Source organism: Malus domestica, chromosome 17 (assembly GCF_042453785.1).
Source record: "Malus domestica chromosome 17, GDT2T_hap1".
Classification (NCBI taxonomy): Eukaryota; Viridiplantae; Streptophyta; class Magnoliopsida; order Rosales; family Rosaceae; genus Malus; species Malus domestica.
In genome coordinates, this window is record NC_091677.1 from 7,719,249 (window position 1) to 7,745,754 (window position 26,506).

Sequence of the window (26,506 nt, forward strand, 5' to 3'; positions counted from 1 at the left end):
AGCGAGCCCTTATTTTATTAAAATGATTCCCTCACTTTCATTAGAGAGCATCAACTTTAGCCCATCACTTATGTATTGAGGAGCGAGCCCTTATTCTATAAAAGGGACTCATCACCATCATTAGAGAGCATCAACTCTAGCACATTATTCATGTATTGAGGAGTGATTCCTTATTCTATAAAAGGGACTCCCTCACCATCATTAGAAAGCATCACCACCTACTGAGCAACCGCCTCGCCGCGAACATCAACTCTAACCCATCATTCATGTATTGAGGAACGAACCCTTATTCTATAAAAGGGACTCCCTCACCTTCAAATGCCACAAGTCGAGCCAACCAAGGCAATATAAGCCACGAGCCGAGCAGCCTTGCAGTGTGTGCTACTTCTAGTTGAGCATCATTTAAGATTGAGCATTGCCTCATATCGAGCATCAGTTTAATACAACATCCAGTTACTTCGGCCCACACATGGACTGAATTTCAAGTCTCCAGCCAACAGACTCTCTTGACTGAAGACTTGGGGGACTACTGTTTATACAATATTTATGGCCTCTTATTTAGATCTCGTACAAATACTTGGGGGACTTAAATGTAATTATGTGATAAAGGAAGGGGCAAACATGTAATAAGTGAGGAGTCCTTATTCTATAAAATGACCCCTCACTCTCACAATTAGGGAGAGCCTCATTCTCACCCTCAGAGGCCAATTCCTAGGCCCTCTCACCCCCTCTCAAAGCTCTTACTCTAAGAGCCCTCTCTCCCTCAGATAAATACATAATCAGTGTGAACGTAGCCCAAACCTCGGGGTGAACCATGATACATCTTGTGTTATTTACATTTCTTGCAGATTCACGGTCGGATTTACGTTGTTCCAAGACCTCCGGTTTTGTGCATCAACAAGTATCATCCTAGTCGTGCAAATGCAGTGGCGGATGCACTTAGTAGGAAGACTTCAGCCAGACTTAATGCCATTTATGATTGTCATATTCCTCTTCTAGCAGATTTGAGGTCCACTGGAGTGGAGCTAGGAGTGGAAGATCGAGAAGAAGCCTTGCTTGCTAATCTTCAGGTTAGGCCAATTTTGGTTGACCGTGTACTTGAGGCTCAAATGAATGATGAAGAGACTCAAGAAATAATTCAAGCTAGGAACCAAGGCAAAAAGAAAGATTTCGAGATTCGAGAAACTGATGGCATGTTTATGCAGGAAAGCAGAATGTATGTGTCGAATAATGCAGAGTTAAAGAAGGAAATTTTGTATGAAGCACATATTTCGGCATATGTGATGCATTCAGGAGGTACTGAGATGTATCATACCATTAGACCATTTTATTATTGGCCGGGTATGAAAAGAGAAATTACCAAATATGTGAGTAGGTGTGCCATTTGCCAACAGGTTAAAGCTGAAAGGAAAAAGTCGTTTGGGTTAATGTAGCCATTTCCCGTTCCACAGTGAAAATGGGAAAATATTACTATGGATTTTGTGTACAAGCTCCCTCGTACACATAATGGTTATGACGGCATTTGGGTGGTAGTTGATCGGCTTACGAAGTCAGCACATTTTATTCCAGTGAGGGAGAAGTATTCGTTAAGTCGATTAGCTAAGTTATTTATATCGCAGATTGTGAAGTATCATGGTGTGCCAGTTAATATTATTTCTGATCGGGATCCTAGATTTACTTCCAAGTTCTGGATAGCATTCCAAGAAGCTCTTGGTATGAGATTGCTTTATAGTACTGCATATCATCCTCAGACAGATGGACAATCTGAGAGGACCATTCAAACATTAGAGGTTATGTTGAGATCTTCAGTGCTGTAGTTTGGAGATAGTTGGCATGATTGTTTGGATTTGATGGAGTTCACCTACAACAACAGTTACCATTCGAGTATTGGTATGGCACCATTTGAGGCACTTTATGGGAAATCTTGTCGTACACCTCTATGTTGGTCAGAGGTTGGCGAAAGAGTTTTAGTGGGCCCTGAGATTGTGGAGATAACTACTCAAAATGTTCAGGTAATTAAGTCCAACCTGAAAGCGGCCCAATATCGACAAAAAAGCTTAGCATACATCTTAAATTTCAGGTAGACGGGCCATGGGCCCACTCCAACAACACCGATACCGTCCCCATTTGGCCATCTGCTCAATCCATCAGGTGTGGGGTTTTAATACAAAAGGCCTCGATATTAGTTAGAGTGGGGTAATTCTATATAAATGGCTTGTTCTCAAGCCTTTTGGCCAATGTGGGACAAATGAATTTTAACAAGATAAACATACCACTGATCGGAAGTATGATGCAGGCGATTGAGTATTTCTGAAGCTATCACCTTGGAAAGGTGTTATACGATTTGGAAAGAAAGGAAAGTTGAGTCCTAGGTACATTGGACCATATATGATCACCAAGCAAGTCGGTGAGGTTGCTTACAGGCTTGAGTTGCCTCCAGAGTTGTCCAAGGTGCACGATGTATTTCATGTTTTGATGCTTCGGCTTTATGTTTTGGATCATTCACATGTGATTCCTCCTCAACCCTTGGAAATCAATTCGGACTTGACTTATGATGAGGAACCAGTGACTCTATTGGATTGGAAGGACAAAGAACTAAGGAACAAGACAGTTCGTTTGGTAAAAGTGTTATGGAGAAATCATTCAGTGGAAGAAGCTACTTGGGAGACAGAAGATCGGATGAGAGAGATGTATCCACGCTTGTTTTGTGATTATTAGTGGATGTATTTGTTATGTATAATTTCGAGGATGAAATTTTATAAGGTGGGGATATTGTCACAGCCCATCCCGGAGATGTACGTTAATTATGTTATCGACGGTGTAAAATTACCTAAATATCCTTGGATGTTGATAATTATTATGGGATGGGGTGGTTTAAACTTAAGATTTTGGACCAATTAATTATATTCCTCTTTTATTGGATCCAATTAGAACTAAGTGTTCTCTTAGTTGTGATTGGTGTGCATTTTGGGACCACACACACATCCCCAGCCTCTCTCTTTTCTCTCCCGTACTCTCTCTCGGTTTCACTCTCTCTCTCCTTGCTATACTACGGACAAGGGCAAGAACACCCCAAACTTCACAGATCAAGGAAGAAAATGGTACCATTGTGTTCGTGAGGACTCTACGAGTTCAAATGTATCAATTTCAGGTAAGGAAACCTTCGATTTCACGTGGAAACCTTAGCCCCGATTTTGGTCACTATTCATATGGACGTAAATATGTTGGTTTCAGGGAATTTCAAGCTCATAGAGATCTTTAGGAGGTCCTACGAAGCCTCAGGGTGGTTCGTTGGATAAATTTGGACATCGGGATAGCTAGTTTTGAAGTTGACTGGATTACCAAGCTTTCTCAGGTAAATTCTAGTGGATTTCAAGGCTTAAAATAGTATAACATGATTCTACATGTGGTTAGCTTTCCAATGGTTCAAATTTCATGAAAAATGGTGCAAAAATGAAGAAGTTAGGACTATTTTAATATTTTTCCAGAAACCGACGAAGTCACTGGCGACCGGCGACTCGCTGGAGAAGACAGAGGAATCTTCCGTCAGTTTTGACAGAATACGCTAACGCCGTCAGTTAGTTTGGACGGTTACCTTTGGGTTTGAATGAAATATTCTGAGGAATATTCCTAACGTCGTTCATGTTCTGTTACATGTGCCTGGCACATAGCCGTGCGTGGGGGGCGCATTTTGCCGTGCCCTTGCCGGCGCGTGGCGGCTCATGAGAGCTCGAAAAATTTATCTAAAAATTTGGTGATGATCTTGAGGCTATGTAGGTTACTGTGGTGTATTCATATACCCATATATACTCATTTTGAGCAATGTATGAGAAGTTATTAGCTAGTCTTGTCTATGTGCTTTAAAATAACGTTTTTATAGTTAATTAGCATATATGTGAGACTTATCCCGAGGACGAGCGTATCCACGGGCGACTCGGGGGTTATGACCCGTCGACATACCAGTGAGTGGGCTTTTGTTTTCAGTATATATTTATATACTTGATATATTTCCCATAAATGCGTTTTTTTTAAGGAAAGTATGCTTTGAAATAATATGCCAAATGCTTTTATATTCTGAATATGCATTTCATGGTTACATATATATATATATATATATATATATATATATATATATATATATATATATATATATATGTAACCATGATGATGTGGAGGCACAGGTAAGTTCAGGTAAGTTATGTTTGGCTATGTGAATCATTGATGATGTGGTATGTGATGGATTGATGTTGAGCTCATAAAACTGCACCTAGGGTGATTGTGATTTAGCCAGAGATATGAAGTACATGCCTGTTTATTTATGTCACCTCCCGCACTATATGCTCATATTGGATCCAACTTAAGTGCACAGTTTTGTCATACAGACCTTAATTATGGTTCTGACTCGTAGGTGACTAGCGATATATCGCCCGGCTATTATGAGAGAGTAAAATTGATCATAACTATATTACACCCAATCTTGTTGTACATACCTTTTTAGTGGTTTCGACTTATGTGCATTATATTGCCATATAGGTCATTGTAGTGACTCCGGCTAGATTGACATAGAGCTATGATTCAACCGTACAGACTATCACAGGGGTTCCGGCTAACATATCATATTTCTATGAATTTATTCTTACTTGGATTGCTTACTCTGTTATATATTGGCATGTCATATATTTGAATATGATTATGTGAAGCATGAATTAGATTGATATGATTTCATATATATATATATATATATATATATATATATATATATATATATATATATATATATTATGTATATGCTTATATCCTGATTCTGGGAAAAATTATACATGTTTTATAGCGAGGGGTTAGATATGTTGATAAATGAAATGGTTTTGTAAAACATTTGTTTTTGCCCACTCACGCTTTCTGTTTTACGCCCCTCCAGGTTTTAAGTAAGCTTGCTGTTGGTGACTTGAGGACGTCAACGGTTGTGACCTATCTAAATAATAGTAGGACATTCCTGGTACTGTATAACTGGTACTTGTCCTACTGGACTGCACCTAGACTTATTATGCTCTGATTAGGAGTGTTTACTGTTGTAACTAACTCCTATCACTTCCTGTTTAGTAGTGCACTCTAGTAATTCGGTTTTTAATTATTTGTATAATTCTTATCTTTATTGCTTCCGCACTGTGCACATGGCTATGTCGCTCTCACGTGACGGCCATCATACCTTGATCTTGTTCGGGGTGTGTTATTAAAGATGAGTTATGGGGAAACTTTCGGTTTGTCTTTCATACTTACGGCAGTTCTTGCTCCATCATATATATCTTTTATAACTTGAATATATGCTAGTTGTACTCATTTCTTCTCTAAAATCCTTTTCTCTAAAATCTTCCAAAGAATGTCTCTTGGGACCTTATCATACACTTTTTCTAAATCTATAAAGACCATGTGCAAATCCTTTTTCATATCTCTATATCTTTCCATCGATCTTCGTAAAAGATTAATTGCCTCCATGGTTGAGTGCCCTAGCATGAACCTGAATTGGTTGTTCGAGATTCGTGTTTCTTGCCTCAGTCTATGCTCAATTACTCTCTCCCAGAGCTTCATTGTATGACTCATTAACTTAATACCCCTATAGTTCATGCAATTTTGTATGTTGCCCTTATTCTTGTAGATAGGCACCAAAGTGCTATTTCGCCACTCATTTGGCATCTTCTTCGTTTTCAAAATCCTATTGAAAAGGTCTGTGAGCCATGCTATACCCATCTTTCCCAAGACTTTCCACACTTCGATTGGTATATCATCTGGGCCCACTGCTTTTCTATCCTTCATCTTTTTCTAAGAATAATCTACAAATGACGAATTAAAATTTAACTAGTTTAGACACTTGAAAAAAATTTACATAATGGAAACCACAAGAAATTATATATATGTAAAGGAGCAAAATGAAGAAATAAATTTTGGGGCTAAAATTTTAAGTCAAAACCATTAGCGGAGAAAAATTGTTTTCAGGTTAGAACCTAAATTTTTGGGCTAAAAAATTATGTATTAACTCCAACCATTTGAGTTGATCAAAGGAGGTAATTATAAGATTACAAAGGAACAATACGAGGAAATAAATCAAAATAATCCTTTGTCCACAAGACAAAAATACCTTCTTTTTTTTTTAAATTTTTTTTGTCAATGGTTACTTTATTAGCTAAGCACAACATAATTACAAAATAGAGGCCAAAAGACAATATTCACACAATCAAAAGAATGGACCTCTAGAGTAACCAAAAGCCCAAAACTTTGTTTCAGGCCCAAAATAGAGAAAACAGACAAGCAAACCCTATCTACTTCCTTCCAAGCTGCTGCCGAAAGCACCACTATGACATCCATAATGATTACGAACCGTCACCACCAACTATTGCCAGGAACCAAGGTATGAAATGCCGATATTATCGGTGATATTTCGCCGATAATATCGGTTTTTTGAGTTACCGATATTTTAATACTTATCCACTAAGTTTTCGTCAAAATATCGCGATATTATCGATAATATCGCGATATTTTGGAGATGTGCGAATCGGAGAAGAACGCCGGAGCTTCTACAACTCCGGCCGACTGTAAAAGAGCACCCTAGACTCCGATCTAGGTATCAAAATGAAATACAAGATGAGAGGAATGTTTTTATAACTTCCGTTTGCCGTGAAATGGTCGGAGGTGTTCGGAAAGTTCGTCGACACCCATGTCGGATGGGTGTGCCTATTCCCGAGCCGATTTCGTCCTAAAAACCTTGCAAAAACACGAGATAGAACTTAAATTTCACATCTAAACTTCAATCTAGAACAAAATGAGGTAAACTTGAAGCTTACCTAACCGGAGAAATTCAAGAAACTCGCCGAAGGGTTCCTGCGTCGTCGAGTTGCAGAGACGAGAATGAGAGGGAGAAAGACGAGGTTGCTGATGACGATGGGTGTCTTCCTCAAGCTGGTGTGATGGTGTGCGTGTGTGTATGTGGGTCTCGGTGCAGAGAGAAATGAGAGAGATGAGAGTTTAGAGAGAGAGACGGCACCGACGAGAGCTATTTGTTTTTTTTTTATCTTAAAGAGAGAGAGGTTTAAGAGAAATGGGAAGAGAGGGCCGAGTGAAATGAAATGAGGTCCTTGAATTATTGAGAGATATGTCTGAGAGAGGCCTAAGATTTCTAAAAGGTAATCAGAAATGGGAAAAATGGGGCACATCTTAGCCTTTATTTTGGAATCCTAAGAAGTTCACCACATGGATGCATGACATGTGTGCATGCCATGTCTGTTGAATGGGAAAAGTCTAACACGGAAAGACAAAGAGCCGTTTGGGGCTATAGGCTCGAGGCAAGATAGAAAGTGCTAGGGTTTTTTTTTTTTAGAAATGAACATAAGCTACTAAATTTGGATATATTATAGTTGTTGCTAAAGATTGACACCAGTGTGGATTTGGACGTGTTGGTCAACATGTCCTCACAATCCCCAAGTTCTCCAATTTGAACCCTAGCGCCCATCGAATTTTTCTTTCTTTTTGATGCGTTTTTCCCATGGCTCTAGGTCTTGATTTCGAATCTAGGTGAGCCCTCACAACTTTTTCTTTTTTTTCTTTTTGTTTTATTATTTGTTTATTTTAATTTATTTGTTTCTTTTATGTTTTTCCTTTCTTTTAGTTTCTTTGTCTTAGGCGTTCGTTTTTATTAAAGTAGGATGTAAAATCAATTATCTCAAAATTATGTGTTTTTAAATTTTGGACTTGTTTGTTGGATACTTTTTTTGCATTTTATCATTCTTTTATTATGAAAATATGTTAAAATATCACTTATGTTTTTGTGAAAATATGCTAAAATATTTATATATATGGTTTTTTTTTGAATTTTTTTGTACTAATTCATTATATATAAATGATTATGGTGTGTTTAAACTTCTTTCATTAATTACTACATATTTTCTATACTCACAATGTTTGCCAGCTCGCTATATAATCAACTTAAATCAGTTAAATCCATCATACAATGCATTTCCTTCCAATTTTTTGTGATAAACTAATAGATAATTGACTAAATAAACATCCTGCAAAGTTTCAATAAAAATTTCCAAGTTTTTCTTATAATTTCCATGGTTTCCATATTATTTTTATCGATATTGATAATATCTCGATATTTCCATCGATATTTCTGTGTTTTTGGACTACCGATATTTCTGGTATCATCGATATTTTATACCTTGCCAGGATCCAACACCTTATAAATGGAAAGTTAATGGACTTTGTCTTTCATCAGATAATATTTCGCCAATTGCAATTACCAAGTAAGAGAAACTAAAGAAGCCTGTGGGATTACCATAAGAAACACTGCCAGAAAAGGCAAACAAAGAGAAGAAGGTGGTGTGGCCACCCGAGCGGGTGCGAATACTGAAACTCTATGCACATAACATTCCCAGTTAAGGACCGCAACAGTTCGCAGTCAATAGAGATTGCAGATTGAAACGGAGATGGGATCGGTGGAAGCCAAATGAAGGACATGTATGGATAAGTGGATGAATAGATCTAGGACAGGAAGATCAGTGATAGTTGAAGTGGAAAGACTAAGGAAAAAATGAAGGAAATCAGAGAAAAGCAACCCAAAAAAAAAAAAAAACAAAAAAACAAAAAAAAATAAAAGAAGAAAGAGGAAGCAGAGATGATGCAGTAAGGGCTGTCACAAACCTTAATCCAAATTAGTGCCGGGGCCTAAAGAAGATCTAGCTTTGTTGCTATTCTCACTCATGGAGAGAAAAAAATTTCACTCTCAGAGAGAATCTCTCTCACTCACAAAGAGATCAAGACAAAGAAACCAAAACCAAACCAAATAAAAAATCATATAAAATCCCTAATTAAATCAAATCATATCAAATCCCTAATTAAAATAATTCTCTAAAATATTTTCTTTATATTTTCCAAACAGTTTTTTCTCCCCAATACCAATGATTTAATGTTACACGAAGACAAAGTTGACTATGAGATTTAATGTTACACGAAGACAAAGTTGACTATGAGAAAGCAACACTCCAAATGGACCTCAATTTTATTCATACAAAACAATACAATATCAAAAAGCATAACATGCAGTTTACAATCATTATCAATTTTATCACACCAAAAAAAAAAAAAAAAAAAAAAAAGAGAGAGAGACTGAAAATTAACCAAAGATTATCATTTTCTAGCTATTCACAACTGAACATTGCTTCCTAATCTCGCCAGCCGATCCAGTCTTAACGTTAGCCCGACCCATTTTCTCCATAGACTTTCCAAACTCATCGTAGAAGTTCTGCAGTGAACCTTTGAGCAGCTGGTGGATATAATTATAAGTTGTTGAGCTGGTTGTCAAAGCAGCATCGGATTGGAAGAGCCCTCGCCTTTTGAGCAAAAGTGTGTAGTAGCTTAGGTCAAAAGTCCTGACGCTTCCAGGGTCCATCTCAACAATTGTGGTGTTATCAGTTGGAGTTTTGCACTTGTTGGCCTTGAGATTCGCTGCGTATTGGGTGTTCAAAGCGGGGTCCTGGTCACCCACTCCGGTGAAATTGTAAAGGCGGTTTGAAAATGATGAGCAATGAGAGACCCCAATTGTGTGAGCACCTGAGAAGAAAAAAAGCATATTAACCCATACGGTGTGATTAGATATTAGCTTTAATATGGTAGCATTACTGGCACTATTTTATTATTTCCTTGCCAAATGTATCACATATGTTTTTATCTATTTTATTTGTGGATGTTAATAGTTATTGTATGTTGTTTTTGTAGTACACGTTGTCAGATTGTAAATTAACATTTCGATTAAGTTAATTGTCGTTTATAATTTGTAATTTTGATTCATAATCAATATAGATCTAATAAGAGAACATTACAACGTATACATTGTGAGATTCTAATCTAAATAATCATATGTAACAGGTAAGATAATTATTTGGCAAGAAGATTCGTTTCCTTTATTTGCATATTTACTATTATGTTTAAGGATTAGCTTTACCAGATAGCAAGACCAAGTCCTTCAAATCAAGACCCGTGTTGGCAAAAGTTCTTTGGAGATTGCTGAAGTTGGAAGTTGGGGGTGGAATGTTGGCTAAGGCATCTGCCCTCCTTGCGATCACCCCATCTCTTCTACCTGTTGGAACCTTCCAAGTTGGACCTCCCTACACACCATGCCCATAAAACAAATAAATAAACAAAGTTGAAATCCAATAAATAATTGGGACGTTTGATTATTTTGGTTTTTAAACTTTGATGGTTGGTTGGAGATCTTACTGTTGCAACAATAGAATCTCTTGCTGCCAAAGCAATAGTGTCTGCGCAAGAAACTATTCCAGGGCATTGAGCTTCAAGTCGGCTCTTTATTCTGTCGATGAAGTCAAACCCTCTGAGGGTTAGATTTGGGGGAGCATCTTTTTCAGCTTGGTTACTTGAAGTCGAGTTCAGAAGAATAGATGCATCACAACCCTAATAAGCAAAAATCATTCATTAGTTCCAAATTACAATTCTAACCCTAATGATATTACTTGCAGAGAATGTTGGTCTGTAGAGAGAAGAAGATGGATACATACCCTGACAAAGCAATCATGGAAGTGCAACCTTATGAGAGCAGCTGCAAGTGAGGGTGAGTTGTGGATGTGCTCCTCGACGTAGTCTTTCACAATCTTCTCTGCATTCGGGCAGTTCTTGGCATAGAAACCCAGTTGCAACTGAGCCTCACTGAGGCCTATGATCACCAAAAGACATGAAACCAAAATCCCAGAAAATCGAGTCGACCCCATTTTTCGTTGTAACTGTGCTTCAACTTGTATTAATTTGGAGGAAAGAAACTTGATTTGAAAGTATTTGCAATTACAAAACTGTGGTTTGAAATTTATAAGCCTCCCCCAAGGCCCCAACTTCAACTTTGTGGACCTCTGCAAAATAAGAAAATGCAAGGTGACGAAAATAGTCCAGCTATCCAACTAACATGTGCTTGGAAGCGATGCTATATCATTTCTTTAATATTATAACTAGGACGAGCAGTTAGGGTTGTTCCCCATAAGACAAGTGAATTAAATCCCATATCAGGAATGTTTTGTACTTTGGTGATGGATTATATTTGAAGCACATATTTATGGTCTCATTGCCACCAAATTTCATGTCCTTTTCATGGTAATTGGTGATTAAGTACATGTGCCTGAGGAATGAGTATCAATTTATTGGTCTAATCATCACACACTACCATATGATGTCACCAATCTACTTATATTGTTACACGTGTATCTATTCACTATTAGAGATTTATACTCTAAGTTCATACATTTTTAATTTTCTCAACTTCATGTTATATATGATATGTAAATTAGTAAAATCATTTAACAATGTGACCGTCATATTCAAATAAATGTGAAACTGGATTAATTAAATTGGTACGCACCAATTTTAATAGTCAATGGTGGAGGCTTTACATGTATAAACATGTAACGTGGATTTGGTGGATATTGATCTTACATTTGCATATAAATTAAGCAGTTTATTCACCTGCTCCTATACTGGCAATTTAATTCTTATCATTCTTCTAACCTATCCAATTTATTAACAATAATTGTTTATCTGCTTCCACCTGCTTTGCTTCCCTTGTTAAAGAAAGTAAAACATATATATATTATGCAATGAATGACAAGATGGCAAAGAACAAGTCAATCGATCGAGTCGAGCTGACGAACCTAAGGCCTCCTCAGCTATATATGTTTGCCGGTGCAGGCAATTGCTGAAATCACTTCTTTAATCCCTGTCAATATCTCTATGAAGCTTCGGGACTAAGAATTAATATATCGGAGTAACAAGGCAAATTAGTAAAGTCTAGTACTTCGCTAGCTCTTTATTCGTACCATGGAAAGATGTACCTCTAGGGCTTTAGACAGTTCAATGAAAACAATTGAAGAGAATCCGCTTTAGGGTTTCCATAATGAAAATTAAAGTTAAAAAAAAAAAGTAGTACTAAAAGTGAGGATGACACATGATAAATCTTTGTTAGCTTGTCATCTACTTTGTAATGGAACTTTTAAGCATATATAAGGTTGGTTATGAGTTAATCTATTTATTGCAATTCTTTTTAACTAGAATTGTGATTGTGTAAATCTTAGCAAATTGAATTTCGGATTATGTTCTAGATCTTTCCTATTAGACTTTGTATTCCTTTTAGGGCAAAGAATCCCGCTATGTTTAATATAAATAAAGGCACAAAATGATGAGAAATAACCCAATAGAGATTCTCCAACTCTCTTTTCTCTCTTTCTCATGTGCCACAACTTATCCCTATTCCCTCACTAAAATACACCTACAACAATATTATGTATTTTTTAAGGGAGAATACCTGCTCCAATTATTACTTTCAAGCATACAAAGAGGTTGGTTATTATGTATCTTTGAAGGAAAAATTGCTCTAACTTATTAATTCTTTCTATAATCTAGGTGGAGATATTCTCATGTGTCACTAGGTAGCTTTATATAGAAATACACAAATAAATGAATATATACAAAATGGTGATGCATTACTGGTGATGATACATATGGTGATTCATGACTGAACTGCATATTTATATAGCAGAGCCAAATTACAGAAAGTTTCGTTCTCTTTTCAATTTTTTGAAGTGCAATCCATGTTCTTCTCAAATGTTGGTGAATTTTATTATAATTTTATCAATATGTAAATGTTAGAGTTGTGATATTTATCCGATGTCTAATTGGTGGACGCCGGGCCATATGATATAATAATCAACACAACCAGAGCACGTCGATGAAAGTTAGCCATCAATTGTGTCCGACACTTTGTTGCATACAAACCACTTTTCTGTCTCAATCGAATAATGTTCAAGCCTTATTGATTCGAAACACAAATATATTATAAAAATGAAATGACCTAAATAATTTATTTGTCGGAAAATAATAAAACATTTACAGGATATGCTGTTGAAAGGCTCCCACACCATGGCAGTCCAAAATCATCACGACGTGGTAACCAATTTTGGCTATAACCCTTTTGGAACACGCAACACATGCATGCATTACTAATTATGCAAACAATATTCATACTTACAATTGCAAATTCAAATCACCAACTGAATCAAAATGTATACATGAAGTGATTTCCGCATTCCATATTTTTCCCTTCTTAGTTCTTACCAAGGTATTAAATATCGATGATATCGGAAATATCGGTAGTCCGAAAACACAAAAATATCGATGAAAATATCGGGATATTATCGATATCGATAAAAATAATATGGAAACCACGGAAATTGTAAGAAAAACTTGGAAATTTTTATTGAAACTTTGCAGGATGTTTATTTAGTCAATTATCTATTAGTTTATCACAAAAAATTGGAAGGAAATGCATTGCATGATGGATTTAACATTATCAAGTTGATTATATAGCGAGCTGGCAAACATTGTGAGTGTAGAAAATATGTAGTAATTAATGAAAGAAGTTTAAACACACCATAATCATTTATATAAAATGAATTAGTACAATATTTTACACTTTATACATTACATGGTAAGATACATGAGTGACTTAGTACCACATAGAGTTCCTATGAGGTTCAAATTTTTCACTATCTTCATCATCTCTATGTGTAGAGTGAGTGTATTGTGAAGAGTAGTTATCAAATGATAAATCCCCAAAATAGTTTTTCATGTAATTGTTAACATGCCACCCATATGGATCCGAGATTGGTTGACGTTGTCCATAAGCAAAATCATTTGAAGATTGAGTCTCGAATTGTTTCCATGAGTCGCTCGATTCCATCCCAACAGGAATGGGATATGAAGGGTAGGGAAATGGTTGGTTATGAGTATAACCATAGTTACTACTTCCCACTCCAACAGAGTCTGAAGTTATAGATAATGAGTCATCTTCTTGACTTGACAAAATCCCCTTGCCTCTTTCTCTACGGGTATAGTCCTTCCCTATGACACCAATTCCTGGTCCTGCCTGCCTACTGCCATGGTCCTCATCCTGTGTTGCATGCATGAAGTTTGCCTCACCAGTGAAGGGGCTCATAAATCCGGGAGGTGGTCCAACATAGTTTCCATATCCACCACCACTACCTCTAGCTCCACTATATCCTTCATCATTCCCACCTTCGGTGGTAGGTGAGTCTCCTGATCTTGTACTAGAGCTATCATTAGTATCAGCACGATGTTGTGGTTGTGTAGGATTGGAATAAGGTGGAATTCCAGTGTTTCTTGGTCTTGGACGCAAAAGTTCTTCCAAATAGTCAGCGCTGCTAGATCCCACCTCCTCCTCTAATACACTTTCTACATTTATCCCTTCATTACGTGCTTCTTCAGCAACTCTAGGAGCTGGGTTGCCTTCATCATCATCTAAATGAAGAGGTCTAATCCATTGATAAAGTTGGTTACCCTCTGTATCATCATCTTCACCAACAATATCAAACACATCTAGTGGGTCACCACGGTCGACATGATCTATTTATGCTTCCTTATCTCGAATTTGAAGCTTCATGTTGTAGTAGCAATAAACTAATTTTTCCAACCTACTATGAGCCAACCTATTTATTTGCTTTGTGTGTATGAGTGCAAATGTGCTCCAATTTCTTTCACAAGCAGATGAGGAAGCTGTTTGTGATAATACTTTGATTGCTAACTTTCTCACAGTTGGTGCATCGGTCCCATACATAATCCACCATTCAGCTACAATGAAAAACAATGTTGATAAGCCCAATAACTCCAACAAATTATATTATAAACTTATCGTGAAATATGTTTACACTCACTAGGAGACATTTTTGTTCGAGCAGCAACTGATGTTGGTTCTCCAAAAGTTATTCTTGCATCTTTAAACCATGTTAGCTGAATTCAATAAATCGTGTTAGTTTAATCCAACAAAGTAATTATTATAATTTAAGTAATTGTGTACCTCATTTCCAAATTGGCCAACTACTGGTGATGCATGGTCTAATTTAGAGTATACATTATGTACAACACGTATAAGGGTACCATCATCTCCAACACCGGGTCTGTATTGGTATTGAGGATTCAAATAATATGTTGTTCAAAGAAACACATACTTTAATAAGAGAAATAATACTTATGCAACTAAAGAAATGAATTGCAAATTATGACATAATTTATACCTGCTGCATGCAAATCATGGTATAATGTTTTATACCATCGATCTTCAATTATCTTTATGACCCACCTTGCACCATGTTTTCTTTCCAATTCATCCTTCACTACACGCATCAACTCATATATTGCCCCTATAGTAGGATACACTTATGTGTCAACAATCCATAAAACTTTGTAAAGAGGTTCAAACACTTGGCACACATGTTCTGATTGAGTCCAAAAAGCATGATCAAGCAATATACTTTCCACCATACGACCTGCATTTGAGCGGCTCAAATTGTGGTTGGCCCAATTGTCACTAGTGAATAGTTGCTTCAACTCTGCTTTCTTCTTAAGTAGGTTGTCTAATGCAATATAGTTGGTGGCGAATCGAGTGGTAGCTGGACGAATAATTTCTCCTTTGCAAAATTCACGCATCTTTGCCAACAACTAACCGTGATTGTAAATATAATTTGTGATCGTTCTAGCTTTTTTTACCACAGTAGCAACATTCTCTCTCTTCCCCATTGCCTCAAACATGAGATCAATACAATGTGCTGCACATGATGTCCAAAACACATTATGATGCTTCATTAACTTTTTTCCAACTTTGACAAATGCAGAACCATTGTCGGTCATGACTTGGACAACATTATGCTCTCCCACCTCCATGATTACATCCCTCAATAATTTGTAAATATACTTGTAGTTCTTTATATGGTCTGAAACATCAACAGACTTCAAAAAAATTGTCTTTCCCTTGGAGTATACCATGAAGTTTATGATAGACAATCTGGTCGGGCCAATCAATCCGTCACACATGATTGTGCAACCATTAGTTTCCCACTTTGACCTCAACTTGTTAACATACTCGCCAATGTCTTTATACTCCATATCCAAATATTTGTTTCTTATCTCATAAGGAGTGGGAGGTTGTACTCCAACACAGGCCTGTTGACATCCCACTACCATATTTTTGAAATGATGTGATGATGCTTTCTCAGCAGGGACATTTTCATAGATAAAGAACTTGCTAATTAGACGCCCCATTCCCTCCTTCACATTACCTCTAGTGAAATAACTCCAAACACTATTTTGACGTGATTTGGATGACTTATATAAACTTGGGGCTATTGGTGGTGTTGGTTGTGATTCTCTAAGACTACCTCCCCGTCTCATTTGTGCACCACCACTTGTCCCGAAACCTTGTGCTCTATTAGGAATTTTATAAAGGTGTTCTCTTTCCCATGCTGATTGTTTGGAGGCACGTAAAGCTTGTTTCAAACTGCGTCGTTCTTCAGGTCCCATGTCATCATCACATTCGTCCTCATCGTCATCATCATCACTGTCAACCGCTTGGCCAATGACTTCTCCTCGTAACCCAGCTCGAATATTTTCCATTCCATGTGTTATCTTTTCCTTCTACTGTTTTTTATTTTTTAATAATGTGCTGATGAATGCCTTCACTTATGGGGGGACATTATCGCATCGTTGGACATTTTTTGCTGGATCTAATCCACTAAGATGGTACTTAAGTCGTGTCACTCCACCACTCTTCATTACCCGACCACAATATTTGCAAATTGTGCCATGTTTGTTTCCGTCTATTGGGTCTCCATGTTCCCAAGCTGGATCACATTTAGTAACTCCACTGGACATCTTAAACGTATCTATATTTATTTTTCATGAAAATTAGACAATTATTTTTTGGCCAAAAAATATAGTAGTGATGACGGTTATATAAGAGAACCTAAATAATAAAGTTATTCTACAGAAGAATTAAATACGAAGTAAAGAAAATGATTGTAAAAATTTAAGTAATTATAAAAATAATATGGAATAATAAAACCTAATATTAATGAATAATAATCCAATTTGATAAAAAAAATAATCCTAATATAAAACATAGTGATGAATAATAATCCAATTTGATAATAATCCAATTTAATAATAATCCAATTTAATGAATAATCCAATTTGATAATAATCCAATTTAATGAATAATAATCCAATTTGATAATAAAAAAACCTAATATTAATGAATAATAATCCAATTTGATAATAAAATCTAATATTAATAAAATAATAAATAACATTAAACATATTAAAATTATCCTAGGGAATAATTGTACAACATTACTTAATTACTTAAAAAAACTAACATGTAATTCTTAACATTACTTAATTATTTACAAAAATTAACATGCAAGTATTAATTACTTAAAAAAATTAACATACGAGTCCACACAAATTTTTTTGTTGTTGTATAAATTACAATAATATAAATATAAGTTTGTAAACTTACCTTAAATATGGAACCCTTTGTGTTCAAGCTCTGGAATGGCTTTGAAAGGGGTAAGGGAAGAAGAAGAAACGAAAATGCTCTGAATGACTCTGATACTCCACCTCTGAGAATGTGAAAGAATATCACAGACAGTGGCACACGGTTTTGAATGTGAAAGAATATCACAGACTCACAGTGGCACACGGTTTCATTATGAAAGCATTATTATTTTTGTCCATGGTCTGAAATTGTAAAAAGCGATTGTAAAAGTTGTCAGGTTAGTCAGATGACCCAACCACACACACACACACACACACACACACACACACACACACGTCACCACACACGCACACAAGTTGTGTGACACAACACACGCACACAGACACTCACACGCACACAGTCTCTCTCTCTCTCGATCCTTCTCTCTTCTCTGAGCTTCTTCTCCTCATCCTCCATTATCCCACACACACACACAGATCTCCCACACACACGCACAGAGACCCAAGGTCTCTCGATCCTTATCCCATATCGCCTTCTGCTCCTCCCTCATCGGCGCCGTCTCTCTCCTTTCTCTCTGCACCGAGGGTCGGAGACCCACATACACACACGCACACCATTGCACCTGCTTCAGGAAGACACCCATCATCATCAGCAACCTCGTCTTTCTCCCTCTCCTTCTCGTCTCTGCAACTCTGCAAACGCAGGAACTCCAGCGAGTTTCTTGAATTTCTCCGGTTAGGTAAGCTTCGGGTTTGCCTCTTTCTGTTCTAGATTGAAGCTTATATGTGAAATTTAAGTTCAAAATCGTGTTTTTGCAAGGTTTTTGGGACGAAATCGGCTCGGGAATAGGCACACCCATCTCCGGCGAGGCCGTGGGTGTCGACGAACTTTCCGAACACCTGCGACCTTTTCATGGCAAATGGAATTTATAAAAACGTTCATCTCGTCTTCTATTTCATTTTGATACCTAGATCGGAGTCTAGGGTGCTTTTTTACAATCGGCCGGAGCTATAGAAGCTCCGGCGTTCTTCTCCGACAAGACACAGTTCCAAAATATCGCAATAGTTTCGGAAATATCACGATATTATCGATAATATCGTGATATTTTGACGAAAACCCGTTGGATACCTATTAAAATATCGGTACCGTGAAAAACCGATTATATCGGCGATATATCGTCGATATTATCCGCATTTGAGACATTGGTTCTTACACACTTTTTCTTATTCTAGCCTTCGCATTGCAGAAATCTAAAGAGAAAAAGAAAAAAAAGTATGTGAAAATCATTTCCCAATGTATAGATAGTTAATTGCCTTCAGTTGACAAAAGCACAATGCTTCCTTATTTCACCGTTGTTGCCTGTGAGGACTCCAATATTACCCATATTCACCATTGAGACACCAAAATCGTTTAGAAAGGTGGATCCATGAGTGGTGGGCTTGCTTTGTCACATAGGCTTTTGTCTCATTGTTATCAAGAAGAGCCGAGTCAGACTGGAATAGTCCTCTTCTTTTAGCGACAAGATTGTAGAAATCTTCATCAAAGGTTTAAAGCTTCCAGGATCCATCTCAACGAGGCTAGTTGTGTCCCCTGGCTTGCATTTTGTCTTCAGCTGAGCTATGTAATTTTTGTCCAATTTTGGGTTTGTATCACCATTTCCGGTGAAATTATACAAGCGATTCATGAAGGACAGGCAGCGAGATATGCCGATTGTGTGTCCTCCTAAGAACAATGAAGAAAAGAGAGATCAGATCATGTTGATTAGGGTTTCATGAAGCAAAAACAAATAGAGAAATAAAATTTGCATGCATGTTAACGTAATAATATTCACCTGACAGAACCGCTAGGTCTTTAGCACTTAAACCCTTGGCAGCAAATGCTGCTTTGAGTTGAGTTATGTCAGCAAAAGGAGAAGGTAAGCCCCTGTTGGCCTCTGAGGCTAATGGCACTCTTCCATCTCTTCGTCCAGTCGGAACCTCCCAAAATGAGCGACGAACCTGGAAAAAATATATTCATTCATTTTGTCAGATATATGAAATTGACGTTTGTTTTTTTTATACAAACGATAGTGAGGGATGGGGAATCGAAGATCTCGGGTGCAGGAAAATATCCCTAACCAGTTGAACTACAATCCCCTTACACACGATATCCCTTTTTTAATTTAAAGAAACATCCATTCTTAATCTAATAATATATTTAATAAATATTGATTTATGTGGAATGAGTTTAATTTGTACCATTCTTATTAACTACATTGTAAAGATGAAGAAATGGTACAGTGGAAGAGGAAGATGATAGAGAGAAAACCAGAAAGATTGTATTGATTAAATGGAGAAAATGTATACAAAAGAACTTAAAGAAATGATAGCTATACAATCCCTTATATAGCCATATAACCTAATTACAATAATACCCTTCTAACTATACTAACCAATCTTATCCTTATGACAACCTACCAACACATTTCAACTAACTATATTCTTCATTACTAAGTAACCATGTCATCACTAATGACTATGGTTAATACTCCCCCCTCAAACTGAACTTGGTGTAGCCAAGTGAAGGTTGAACGATCTAGAACGCTGAAACTGATCTGGAACTGCAAGACCAAGATGTATGCAGGGGCTGTTGTCGTTCATCAATTCTGCCATGTTGGCTATTTCTCATTTATTGGTGGTGGTTCTGTGATGGCACAGGATGTTCCAAAATACATGATGGTGGCAGGAGAAAGAGCTGTGCTTCGTGGTCTTGGTCTGAACATACCCAACAAATGTTCGACAGTGAACTGAGAAGCCATAGTTGACATTGCCAAGAAACGAAATCTACCAAGGAGAATGACACTCCCAAGAAACTAAACTACCACGGAGAATGACACTCCAAGAAACTAAATCTACCAAGGAGAATGACACTCCAAGAAACCAAATCAGCCAAGGAGAATGACACTCCAAAGCACAACACAAATCTCACACTTCTACTAAAAATACCAAATAAGGAGACTGACACTCCATGAACACAAATCATACTGCAACTTAGGAGACTGACACTCCATGAACACAAATCATACTGCAACTGAGGAGAATGAAACTCCAAATCATACTGCAACTTAGGAGAATGAAACTCCAAGATTCATAGAAAGAATGACACTTTCTTCTTTAAATTGACAAGAAAACTAATACTTGCAGAGATCAACACATCAAGACCACAGCTTCACTTCAATTAAACCTCGAAAGTACATCAAATACCACAGCTTCAACAAACACCCAATGTCTTCACCAGATCAACAGAATCGCAGAAACTCCCACACATTGTTGATGCAGAAAGAATAACACTGTCTTGAAAGATTGACATTTTCTTGACTACAAAACTTCGTATTTCTACACATCAACATATCCAATACAATATATGCAGATGAACACAAACACCCAAATCAACATATGCATCCCAGATCAATCAGAAATATCCCACTTCAACAACTTGAGAATTTAGCAACCCAGAAATCAAAAATTGACTATAATCTTCGAATTAAAGGAATAACAACACCTGAAACAATCACGAAGACACTGAGCAACCCAGAAGAATCCAACACTCTAATTTCGGACACATCCAACAGCAATTCACGAAGACTGCCACTCCATCGTTCCAACTTCGCACCTCTGCGACAACCCTCGGAGGCGATAACAGCGGAAGAATCAGGATCGGACAACACCAGAAGAAAGGAATCACGCAATAAAGAAATCGAGGCGGTGACGCAACGCGTTTTGGTGACAAGGTACGAACTGTAAGACGGATTAATCAAATCAAGACTCTTCTACTGTGCTGAGATCCAAAGGGTGCTCTGTCATGGCGTCGTTTCTTGAACTGCAATTTCATGGTTCTTTCTTCAAGTTCTAGACGATACTAACTGCGTTTGCTCCGTTTGACCAAGTTCTGATGAACCGGGTATGCAGCCTTCATGGTAACTTTTGAACTGGGAATTTCGTCAAACACCTGGAGTGCATAAGTGACATATATTTCATTGGTGGTGGTCTGCAAACACCCAAAAGCCTAAAAGATTGAACTTGGAATTCCTGCGAGTCAGCAACAACTTCACAAAAAAATCAACCCATAAATCCGAGTCGTTCGAGGGAGGATCTGAGAACCCAATCGAATGACATCGCAGGAGCAGGGAGCGATGGACACTGCCAGGCTCGACGACATAATCAGGCGGCTCACGGAGGTCCGATTGGCCAAGCCGGGGAAATCTTTCTTCAGCAGCCCAATTTGTCCAAGCTCGAAGCCCCAATCAAAATTTGCGGTGAAACCCAGATGAAAAATTGAGGTTCTTGATTCCTGTTCTCCATGGAAATGCTTGGATCTTTTCACAACAGATTCAAGAAAACCCAGAAGAAAAGGACCATCGAGCAGCCAGAGAAGGTAATAAAGAAAAAAAAAATCCAGAGACCAAACAAAAAAATAAGAACTATGAATACGGGAAATGAAAGAAAGCAACGAAGAAAGATAGAAGAGAAATCAACCACCAAGATCCATGGCGTGAGCCTTGGTGGCTCTGATACCATATTACCTACATTGTAAAGATGAAGAAATGGTACAGTGGAAGAGGAAGATGATAGAGAGAAAACCAGAAAGATTGTATTGATTAAATGGAGAAAATGTATACAAAAGAACTTAAAGAAATGATAGCTATACAATCCCTTATATAGCCATATAACCTAATTACAATAATACCCTTCTAACTATACTAACCAATCTTATCCTTATGACAACCTACCAACACATTTCAACTAACTATATTCTTCATTACTAAGTAACCATGTCATCACTAATGACTATGGTTAATAATTCTAACTGCATCACGAGCTACCAAGGCCAAGATATCAGCACAAGAAACAACACCAGGACACTTCTCTTCTACTGCAGATTTTACTGCATCTATGACATGGAACCCTCTTAAGCTCTGGTTGGGGATTGTTTCTTTCTCAGCATGACTGTTTGATGTGGAATTCAATAGCACAGAACCATCACATCCCTGAAAATAAAAATTTAAGGGAATTAGTTACTTTGCAAAATTCGGTAACTAGCAATTGTTATGCCAACAAAAAAATAATTCAAGGGACAGTTTTCAACAGAAATTGTTATGTCATTAGCAGGACTTAATGGATTACTTAGGAGACAAGTAACACAACCAAATGACATATCACTTACCCTAACAAAACAATCATGAAAATGCATCCTTAGAATAGGAGCAGCAAAAGTTGGTGGTCTATATATGTATTGATGAGTAGTCCCTGCCACAATAGCTTCTAAATCGGGGCATGTTTTTTAGTAGAACCCGACTTTCAATTTCTGCGCATTGCTTGAGTCTAAGGCCAACAAGGCAATTAGAACTTGAAGAAGCAAGATTGAGATGAGCTTTGGAAAAGCCATTGTCTTTAGCGATGGATTGAATTGAAACCAGACATGTCTGGTTTTGTAGTTAATGTTTAGGCCTTTGAACTTGCCATCGTAAAGTTATTTTATGAACGTTATATTATCTAAAACGTTAATTAAGGCCTTCAAGGCTTGACCAAACAATCGAGTTGACAACGTCTTCATAAAAAGAAAAAAGAACTGAGCAATTTTTTGCCCTTTTCTGGAATTGTGCAGTGAGTTGGCCATTTTGCCCTTTCTTCTTTCTGGTGCCGCGTTCTTCATCATTTGCGGTTCTTTGCTTTTCAAAACCCACGCACATTTTTTAATCATTTTCCCCTTAGAACAATTATTTTTTTAATTTTTTGCGCCACAATGGCTGGATTTAACTCTTGACAACTTTAATCATTTGTTTTGTCCTGCAGCCTATTTGTTTATCATTTTTTTTGTCCAAACACCAATCTGTCTCCATGACATGACAGAGTTCATGAGAAAAACAATTATATATATAATAAACAAAACAGTTTTTCTCATGAACTCTTTCATGGAGGTAGATTGGTGTCCTTCCCATTTCATTGTATTTTGTGCGATTATGATTAAGCCACGTTAATATTTTATATTAATTTTTTATAAAGATAATAAGATAAAAAATAATAAAAATATAAAATGTTGACGTAACTTAACCGTGATCTCACAAATAAAAAAGAATGAAAATGACACTTAAACAGGAGGGCAGCCAATTTGCCCCCTTTTAAACCCATGTATATCTGTTGGGTAGACAATTTTTTTTTATTTTTTAAATGTGATTAAAACCGGGTCACATGATTTATGGCATAACAAACAATAAAAATTTATACCCGGCCACGTGTCAGTCATCGCCACAAGTTAGAATCTCTACTTTTGTTCTTCTATCTTCCGTTTTCTTTTCAATTTTTCTTTGCTTCTCCCGCTCTTGCCAGTCCTTTTCTTTCGTTTATGAATCGTTGCTGCTTTTCTTTTTAACCCGCCATTGTTTCTCTGTGTGTTGCCGTCCACTGCCGGAGCGTCAAAGCTCGGCCTTTCGAGCTTCAATCCGCCTTGCCGAACGCCTCCTCTCGGCGCTTCCACCTAAACCGCTCTGGTACTCCTACCCTCCCAGAAACTTGAGGTACGAAAATTTCAATTTTTTTTTTTTTGTGTTTTTGATTTATTTTCAGTGTTAATTTCTCATTAAATTATTATTTTTGATAAACCCATTTAGAATCTGATCCGGGTTTGCCTGGATTCCAGAGTAATAACCTTGAAACTTAAAGGTATAAAAATTTTCAATTTTTTATTTATATTTATTTTCAGCGTTACTCTGGAGGGTGATAAAAATTTCTTGGGAAAGGTCACAGTGTTCAGATTTTGCAGGTGGGATATTAAGGTGAGGGGAAAATGGGAAAGAGAGCATGGAAGACAAATTTAGGATTACAGATAGGAAAATTAATCAAAAGATTATGACAGAGATTTTTCCGGTTGTTTGAATGTGATATAAATCGTTTGTTTTGTTTTTTGACTTCTTAGGTTATCTGTGGTTATCTTATATAGATACCTACCAATAGGTGTAATGGATTGTAATATGTAAATGTGTTGGTCATTCTATTCAGGGGTAATTTTATTAATAGATCAATTGATTGTTTAAATTGGAGATGAAGGTGTATTTCCTTTTGGGTTATCGTGTGGTTTTCGTTTGTTTTATTTTGTTGGTTGTTGAGTTTACCATTGTAATCTCGCCTTGACGTTTTTATATAAATACTTAAAAACACATGTAATGGACTGAATTAGGTGAATGAATCTGTGATGGTAATCATTCGAAAGTAATTTTACAGTTTAGGGTTTAGCATTGATACAGATCTACTTAGCAATGAATGTAATAAATTGGATTAGGTCAATGTATCGGTCATGCTAAGCGTTGAGAGGTAATTTTATTAATAGATCAATATGTTGTTTTAATTCGAGATGAAAGTGTATTTCCTTTTGGGTCATCGTGTGGCTTTCGTTTGTTTAATTTTGTTGGTTGTTTTCTTAGCTGTTGTAACCTCAGGTTAAAATGTTTACACAGATAGTTAATGATGGACTTAGTGAATTGGATTATATGTGTTTGAATGATAATTGATCCTTACAGTTAATTTTATAACCTTTTATACTCAATGTAACAAATCAATGTATTTTGACAGATAAATAAGTGAAATCCTCTTATATCTAACCGAGCTTAAACAAAAAAAGTCATATGATTGGAAGGTTATCATATGTGTATTTATTTGTTTGAATATGTTCTTTTATCTGTTTTTTAGAAATTGTTTATAAGCAGTAAATTATTTTCATTGATAAAGACAGTTCATTTTTCTTTTGGATTTCATGATATTTTTATCAATTGAGTATTGCAATTTTTCCAGCTTTTTCATTCGGTGTATTATTCATTTGTTCAGGATTTGTAACTTTCTATTTGAATTTAGTGTAAAGAATGGAAGCATTTTTATGAAATTTCGCTTCACTTTTGGTAGATTAAATGGATCCTACAGAAGTAACCCCTATTGTCCAATTGCGTCCATATACAAAAGCGGACAAAATAGGGGTCCGTGTGTGCAGAATATGGAAGTCAAGTGTTCCCGGCACTGTTCAAAAATATGTCAACCTGCATTGTATCTTGGTTGATAAGATGGTGAGTGGTTGTACTGTTATTTTTTTATTCCATATTATAATGATATAATTTTTTTTTATCATTTATTACTTTATTTTTGTTTAAATTGTTTAATTTTTTGTGTTTTTTTATACTTTTTTTTAAACAACGATCCAATGTTTTTTAAACATTGTTTGGAATGATTTAAGTTTTTCCAGTGAGTATGTTTGTGGGTACAATTAAATCTAGGGAACTTTAACGAAAAGCTCCCGGTACTGTTCACTTTAACGAAAAGCTCCCGGTATTGTTCACTTTAACGAAAACCCACATTTTTACACTAAAAAGTCAATCCTGGTACTATTCACTTTACCCTTTATTTTGTCATTATCATTAAAACTCAAAGTTTTCAAGCCATTTTCATTAGTTTTCCTTTAAATCTATCTATATCAAAATATAATATTTCGTGTGATTTGTTTGTTTATTGTCTTTTTAACTCTTTTTTTTTTCTTATTTCCTTTTTGGTTTTTTTCTCTCTTTAATCAACTACAAAGAACCATGCAGTTGAAGCCTTTACAAAAGATATTGATTACGAAGTTATAGCTTCAAAAATTGAGGCCGGTAGTAGTTATGAAATTATGAATTTCAGAACAATTAAAATCAGGGGCCAAGACAAGGTTGTTGCACATGAAACTCAGATCATGCTCACTGCCACAACACTTTTTAAAAAACTGTCTAACGTCTTTCTACCGATATCTCGACATAACTTCTTTCTCCAAGATTATAATTCTCTGTATCCCCGTTTGAACAAGGTTGATATTCTCACAGGTAATGTTACAGTATCAATATTTATACCTATATATTTATCTGTGCATTTAGGGTGCGTTTGGTACGTGGGACAGGACGGGACGAGGCGTTCCGTCCCGTGTTTGGTACGCCAAAAATGGGTGGAACGCGCTGTTCCACGAGAAAAAAATTGGGTGTTTTTGCGTCCCACCTTCCCCCCTTGGAACGGGTTGTTCCACGTATGTGGAACACAAAAATTCCATTGTCTACCCTCCCTCTCTCCT

At 36.7% G+C, this 26,506-nt stretch overlaps 1 protein-coding gene, 1 long non-coding RNA gene and 1 pseudogene across 2 annotated transcripts; 1 reads left to right on the top strand and 2 right to left on the bottom strand.

Annotated features, from left to right (window-relative positions):
* The first annotated feature begins 3,899 nt into the window (after window positions 1-3,899).
* LOC139193799 (uncharacterized) lies at window positions 3,900-5,276 on the top strand. Its single transcript, XR_011578281.1, has 2 exons — window positions 3,900-3,962; window positions 4,919-5,276. It is a non-coding gene; the product is annotated as an uncharacterized lncRNA (long non-coding RNA).
* A 3,741-nt stretch (window positions 5,277-9,017) lies between these two features.
* LOC103425937 (peroxidase 3-like) lies at window positions 9,018-11,002 on the bottom strand. Its single transcript, XM_008364034.4, has 4 exons — window positions 10,563-11,002; window positions 10,267-10,458; window positions 9,992-10,154; window positions 9,018-9,600 (listed from the first exon to the last, which is right to left on the bottom strand). Exons 1-4 carry the CDS (start codon window positions 10,770-10,772, stop codon window positions 9,185-9,187), a joined length of 981 nt encoding a protein of 326 aa, XP_008362256.3. The 5' UTR covers window positions 10,773-11,002; the 3' UTR covers window positions 9,018-9,184.
* Window positions 11,003-18,707: 7,705 nt separating this feature from the next.
* Window positions 18,708-22,816, bottom strand: LOC114822783 (peroxidase 27-like; annotated as a pseudogene).
* Between the last annotated feature and the right edge of the window lie 3,690 nt (window positions 22,817-26,506).